Source organism: Alosa alosa, chromosome 14, assembly GCF_017589495.1.
Source record: "Alosa alosa isolate M-15738 ecotype Scorff River chromosome 14, AALO_Geno_1.1, whole genome shotgun sequence".
NCBI lineage: Eukaryota > Metazoa > Chordata > Actinopteri > Clupeiformes > Clupeidae > Alosa > Alosa alosa.
Genome location: NC_063202.1, coordinates 5,090,326 through 5,097,825, shown reverse-complemented (window position 1 = coordinate 5,097,825; position 7,500 = coordinate 5,090,326). Strand labels below are relative to the sequence as shown.

The 7,500-nt window shown below is 46.1% G+C and overlaps 1 protein-coding gene across 10 annotated transcripts in view; it reads right to left on the bottom strand.

The window, feature by feature from the left end:
- LOC125306966 (C-myc promoter-binding protein-like) overlaps positions 1-7,500 on the bottom strand; it is a 44,240-nt gene that overhangs the window by 26,080 nt on the left and 10,660 nt on the right. For 9 of the 10 annotated variants that reach the window (XM_048262619.1, XM_048262622.1, XM_048262625.1 and 6 more), the window contains 5 exons: positions 7,058-7,393; positions 5,194-5,437; positions 4,323-4,392; positions 3,329-3,498; positions 89-357 (listed from right to left, as the gene is read on the bottom strand). In XM_048262619.1, coding sequence (XP_048118576.1) covers positions 89-357; positions 3,329-3,498; positions 4,323-4,392; positions 5,194-5,437; positions 7,058-7,368 — 1,064 coding nt within the window. In that variant the 5' untranslated portion in view covers positions 7,369-7,393. Of the gene's footprint in view, positions 1-88; positions 358-3,328; positions 3,499-4,322; positions 4,393-5,193; positions 5,438-7,057; positions 7,394-7,500 lie in introns of those variants that run through there. The other variant, XM_048262628.1, reaches the window with a different exon arrangement.

The following is a 7,500-nucleotide window of genomic DNA, read 5'->3' as shown; positions in this document are numbered from 1 at the left end:
GATTTCAAATCATGGATCTCTCTCTCTCACACACACACACACACACACACACACACACACACACACACACACACACACACTCACTCACTTCTCAATAGGAAGGGCATGTGGCCCGGAGATAGAGTAGCGGTAGAGGAAAGTGAGAAACTTCCGGAAGGCGTCGAAAAAGGGCCAGTGCGAGAGCAGACAGATGCTCTTGTTGGTGTGAACGGAGCGCGAAGCGGCCTTGGGGTCAGAGCTCGGGGAGCGTGACCCTGCCTGGGGGTCAGGGGGAGGCAGGCCCAGCTGCAGACGCTGCCTGTCCGTCAGGCACTCCTCGGAGAAGGGCTCATAGAACTGGATGGCAGCACCATACACCTGGGAAAACACATACAGTACACACTCATCAACACATATACACATGTACATATACACACACACACACACACACAAACACAAAGACGTGTACACACACACACACACACACACACAAACACACACATGTACACACTATTTAATTGTTGGATTGTACATAATAGCCCTTAAGTAATTAGCTAGTAAGTGTTGTGACAAATGAAACTTGCGTGTACTGTATACACAATGTGTATTTACAGGGGAACAGAAAGTAAATTTGCACACATACTACACACAAGCCCACACACAGATGTAAAGAAGATAATGCTGTATTTAAACAAATGACACATCAAACAGCCACATACACACACTCTGACCATGTCTGTTCACATCACACAGCCACATACACACACTCTGACCATGTCTGTTCACATCACACAGCCACATACACACACTCTGACCATGTCTGTTCACATCACACAGCCACATGCACACACTCTGACCATGTCTGTTTACTTGTAGGCTGTGCATGTGGCATACAGAAGGTGAAGTCTGAGCATAGAGTATAGTCCGATTATATGACCCAAACACACTAACCCACATACACAAGGGTGCACACACACACACACATGCACGCATGCACACATATACAAACAGAGACACTCACACACACACACACACATACACAAACAGAGACACTCACACACACAGATAGAGAGACAGGGGAAAAGGGAGGGCTGTTATCCAAGCTAACAAAAACATGTTTTTGCCAAAACACGGACACCATATCCTCTCGCTAAATATCACTCTGTTCTGTGAGGAATAAACCTCCTGGATATCTGGCAGCGGCAATCACCAAATATGACCATCAGACTGGCTGGAGCCAGAACACATTCACACACACACACAGATACAGATACAAACTGAGAACTAACACCAAAGATACCCACCAATATGCACAGAGACACACACACACACACACACACACACACGCACACACACATACCTTCATATGCAGACCCAATTTAACCCATATTCAAGCTTTAGGACATACTTCAGCCAGATTATGCACTGCAATGTAGGAGTATTTAGGTCATTTTCAAAATTCCCTGCTGAACAGACACCAGAAACCAGCATGTGTGTCTACAGTAGTCTGTGTGTGTGTGTGTGTGTGTGTGTGTGTGTGTGTGTGTCTGTCTGTCTGTCTGTCTGTGTGTGAGTGTGTGTGTGTGTCTGTCTGTCTGTCTGTCTGTGAGTGTGTGTGTCTCTGTGTGTGTCTGTGTGTGTGTGTGTCTGTGTGTGTCCGTGTGCGTGTCCCGGGAGACCTTACCCACAGCCTCTATTTCTGTGCTTAAGTGTTAAGCTGCCACTGGATGCTGAGATGTTTAACTGTAAACACCCAACCTTGTTAGTGCAGAATGACAGCTATTTACTTCAGCCCAGTTATGGTACATCTGTGGCCGCGTTTCTGACAGAACACAAACTGTCTAAAGGGCAAACACGGCTCGAGTATTTTTAGCAAAATGCTATCTACATCGAAACACTATCATGCTGGGGACACACCTCATATTTCCTGAAGGGCAGTTTCATTAGCTTAGCAAGCTAAACAGCTCATGTATATTCTAATTTCTTACATCGAAGCAGAATTTCAATTTCCTGTGATACACTGCCAGAGTTCAGGCTCGGGTCAGACAAAGGAAGGACAAGAGAGAAAGAGACAGAGAAACAGAGAGAGGGAGGAAAGAAAAAAGAGGTTTCTTTCCTCCATCTGCCATCTCTCTAGCCAGCACAAAAACCACAACTATTCATTCCTCTCGTCCCTTCATCTATGAAAAAACATATATGTTTTAACCCACATACTGGTATGCACATAAACAAACACACACACACACACACATACACACACACACACACACACACACACACACACACAGACATACTGCTTCACATTCCACAGTGTAAGAGTTAGTGTTTAGACAGTAAAGAGAGTTGTTTGTACTTAGTTGTGTCTGAGCAAGAGTGTGTGTGTGTGTGTGTGTGTGTGTGTGTGTGTGTGTGTGTGTGTGTGTGTGTGTGTGTGTGTGTGTGTGTGTGTGTGTTTGTGTGCGTGCGTACAGTATGTGCATGTGTGAGTGTGTGACACACACTTGCTTGCATTCTGCACTGAGAATGTGTGAATGTATATTCACTTTGTGTGACAAAACAAATCTATATTCACAGCTCAACATAAAAAAGGGCAACCAAAAGCATAATTACATACTCACACACACACACACACACACACACACACACACACACACACACACACACACACACACAGACACACACACACAAAATAAGAGGCAGAGTTCCGCTTGTTCTCATGAATAAATAAAACACCTAAAGGGCTAGCCTTTGTTGTCACACAATTTCACATCCACTGAAAGCCCACACAGCAGAGTGCTACGCAGATGGAAAGGTCATTGACGCTTGAAAACAGGTGCAACCTGCGTACAGTATCTGCTGTCAAAATACATCTCCTGCGACTGTGCTTTGAAGTACAGCTGTCATGTTTACTCGCAACAAAGGCTCACTTTCACATAAATGCATCTTAATTTGGCCAAAAGGCATCTCCAGCTAACGGAGAGTCAAAATCAACTTCGCAAAGGTCTTCATACACAAATATATAAAAAAAAATGAAAGAACTAAGTCATATATCCCATTAAGCTGACTGGCTGATCTCAGCACAGAGAGTCTTGCTCTACAAATACCGACTGAACACATTAATGAACACAAAGACTGTTCCCACAATCCTTTGCTTCCATGTTTCTGTCTTTTGGAACAAAGGGACTTTCTACAATGATCACAGATAACTGGACAGGTGAGAAGAACTTAAGTACTCCTACATCTAATTCACTTGGAATCCTGCAACCTTTTTTTCCCACAGGCAAAGAGGCATGGTGAGCCAGAAATACCACACTGGACTTACGGAGGCCTGCAAGGGTCATTTCCTCACCTTCTCTCCTGAAGAGCCGGTGAGAACGAAGGTGGAGAAAACGGGGAGGGAGTACTTGGTGTGGGGAGGCCAGCACTCCAACGTGGCTCCCATGGGCAGGCAGAAGAGGGGCACGGACTCCGGAAGAGGGAAAGACTCATAGTCCTCCTCTGGGTACCTACTGAACAAACCTACACACACACACACACACACACACACACACACACACACACATAGTAAGCTTACAGGTTAACAGGCATAGGAGAACAGGCATAGGAAAACACTCAGTCACATAGAATGACACAAAATACATTGTAACTCTGAATGGCATACATGCTTTTTTTTTCTTTAAAGGCCACTGTTTGACATGTGCACCATTGACCTGTTTAGTCTGTGTACAATATGTGTGTGTGTGTGTGTGTGTGTGTGTGTGTGTGTGTGTGTGTAAATGTATGGCACCATAACACTACAACTAAACCAGAGTATCTCTCTCCCACATACCACACACATGCACCCCCCCCCCGCCACACACACACACACACACACACACACACACGCACACTACTAACGGCAGCAGAAACACCTGCTGCCACAGGAACAAAAGACCCCTGTCTAAACCACAGGGCCGTGTGCTGAAAACACACTTGTCACACTCATCTGTGGCACACACTCCCACTCTCTTTCTTTCTCTTTCACTCTCTCTCTTTGCTTCTGTCCATCCTTCTTTCAACTTCATACCCTCAGCCACGCATACAGTACATCAACAGAAATACAGAGACAGCACTGCACAAATGCATGCTAAAACAGACGGAGATTATGGTGGGCATCCGGGATTATCTGCCTGGATGAAAAGCTGACTTTTTCATATGGATCCATGCGCAGTTTGAGATTACGGTGGAATATCTGATTGACTGATGATTATGGCAGCTTAAATCACTACACAGACCTCTCTCGTCAGTGGAACAAGCACACAGAGTCCCCAAGTATTACTGTAAGAGAGGGTGAAGAGTCTCACCTGCTTTGTAGGCGATGGTGTTGGTTTTGGCCACCGATTTCTTGTAGCACAGGTAGACAGATGACCCCCACTGGGATAAGGAGAGACAGAGGAGTATTTTAGAGACTCTAGCAGTAGGTGAGATCAAGGAATCACAATCATTTCTCTGATGCCGTGGACATCTTCTGGAAGTTGCTAGTCAACATTTTCCATTACTTATAATGCAGAGAAAACCCCAAAACACACACTATTCCTATAACAGAACTCTACTGAGATGGCAGAGAGGGAGAAAGAGAGAGAGAAAGAGAGAGAAAGGGAGAGAGGGAGGGAGAGAGAGAGAGAGTGAAATGTCATCTCTCCAATGTTTTTGGTTTTGTTCTGTTTTCATTTCCCTGTGGGTAATACACATTGTAGCTGTCACATATTACCAGGGGTTCCAGTACAGACAGAATTCAAGATGAGGAAGTTACATGGTCATTATATGCCACACTCTGCCAGAGTATAAAGTAAAATTCCACTCCACTAAAGGAACAGACTAACTCTTATCATGACTTCAGATCACAAGCTGAGGCAAGATATTGCCCTCCATTTCACACATAACACCAGCTGGCTAATGTGACTAAAAAGATCCGCTTTGCCCAGATTTATTTTCAGATGCACTTCCAGATATCATCTTAAGTTGTTAATTTTTTTCTGACTTACTGGTTTGAAGCATTTTGTGGTAAGGAAATACATCTTCTGACGGCAAAGATAAAGATTGTCGCCTACTGTGTCATTTTAGTGTGATATTAGTCTTAACTTTGAGTCTAAGACCAAAACAGTGTACTTTTTGATCCTTGATTTTTGAACCCTGCTGATACGTGTCTGTACAGTACAAGGAGATGAACGTTACCATGCTGCTGTTAAGATTCTTCTCCACTTTGCAGAAGGTGTGCGGTGGAGATTCGCCCTTTCCCGGTATGATGACACAGATGTCCGTCACAGCGAGCGAGGCGTGTGATTGGCTCTCCGGCGCTCGGCGATAGGTGATGTAAATGCGCTGGGAAGAGCCGCTCAGGTTGGCCGGGCGACCGCCGGGAGTGGTCTGGACCAGGTGGCAGCCCTGCTTCAGGCGCTCCTTCCATTCATACAAAACACTGTGGGACAGAGGATGGAGGAACACCTCAACACACCAACACCCCATAACAAGACACAGACATACAGACCACAATGTGAAAAGTGAATGGAGAAAAAATATGTACCACCTCAACTGATTCATTTTCCCCATTTTTGGATTGAGGCAGGTTACAGTGCTCTCAAGATTTATTGGCACCCCTGGTAAGCAAGTTCTGTTGTCAAGGGCCTTTATTGGGTTTTGGTGATTTAGTGCCAAATGCAAACAGCAGTCACAATGTGTCACCAGTACACAATGGCCATTTGCTAATACTTGTTCTTTAGGCTTGCTATAATGAGTACAAATTGGTGGATTTCACAGAAACAGAAGACTGTGAGCTCATTATGTTAGGTGACAGTTGTTTCAGTTGAATGAGTGCAGAACTCACACAAGCCTGTCTTCTGTTGTTTTAGGATTCTTCCACAATTTATCACATAGTAATGTAACCAATTATGCTATATGCTACTCCATTTATCATGGCTGAAAAGTACAGGTCCATGCAAAAAAAAAACCAATTGAAAAATCGAGGATGAACACATGTTGGCCATCAGATGGGGAGCAAATGTCTGTGTTGTTTGCAGTTACACGCAAGATTCATTTGTCACAACACTTATTACTAGCTAATTACTTAATGACTATTATGTACAATCCAACAATTAAATAGTGTGTACGTGTGTGTGTGTGTGTGTGTGTGTGTGTGTGTGTGTGTGTGTGTGTGTGTGTGTGTGTGTGTGTGTGTGTGTGTGTGTGTGTGTGTGTGTGTGACGCACATTAGCTCACTAATGTAGGCACACTCATTTGAGTGTCACAACAGGGCCCTACAAACACAACTCTGAGTAAGTGCAGTTGGAGCGCACGGCTCTGCCTTTCTCAAGTAAAGTCTTTCATTGGTTACAATAAGGACATCTGTCTCCCGCTAAGAACAAACAGCTCAGGGCTTACTCCCTCGTTAGGAGATGATTCATTAATACACACACCCTCACACACACAAACACACACACACACACACACACACACACACACACACACACACACACACACGACACACGCACACGCACACAGACACTAATCTCCTGAGTAGCAAAGCCTAACTGAGGAGTGATGGACGAAGCACTGACCCAATGTATGTACGCGTGCATACACACACACACACACACACACACACACACACACACACACACACACACACACACACACACACACACACACAGAGAGTACTTAAAGGATATCTGCATGCCAGCCATCCTCTGATAGCCCTGTTGAGTGTGGATAAGTGCCCCTCTCCCACTGACAGAGATGGACACACATGCTGCCTTTGCACCATGTTTCTGTCTCTCTCAGCTTCGGCTTCACACTCTGCTAACACTCAACACTGCCTGTTAGCGCTACTCAGAGTGCCCTGTCAGAGGTGCTACAAGCATGGAGAGGAGCTTGTTACACACTCACAGTCTCCTTCTCACATAGATGCATGTTCTCTCTCTCTCTCTCATAAATGCACACACACACACACACACACACACACACACACACACAGTGTGGAGATGGGGGGGGGTGCACTGTTCTACAAAGCAGATGTTAGACACTATATTCCCAGGTGACTCACCCGAGGTCGGTGAGTGGGGGCTTGTCTCGGCCACGCTTGTAGCACAGGTAGACCTCAGGTGCCATCAGGCCGCCGTTGTTCAGGTCAGCTGACAGTCCAGTGGGCGTGGCCTCCACACAGGCGTAGCCCGGCGGCACCTCCTCGCCCAGCGAGCGCATCACCACGGTGACATCGGTGATGGGCGCCTTGGGCTGCGCCGTCTTGTGGCAGACGTCATCGAAGCGCAGCTCCTCGTCCAGCGGCTTGAAGGGGTCTGTCAGGCCGGCCACCACAAAGTAGTCTGCGACACGGGGCCCTTTGTCTTCCAACATCACCCATGCCAGCCAGCAACACAGTCTGCAGAGAGAGGTGGGGAGGAGGAGGAGGAGGAGGAGGAGGAGGAGGGGATCAGTGAGGGCACACACACTGTAAGAGCCAGACTTCAGCGCTTAGAGGGTGCCAGT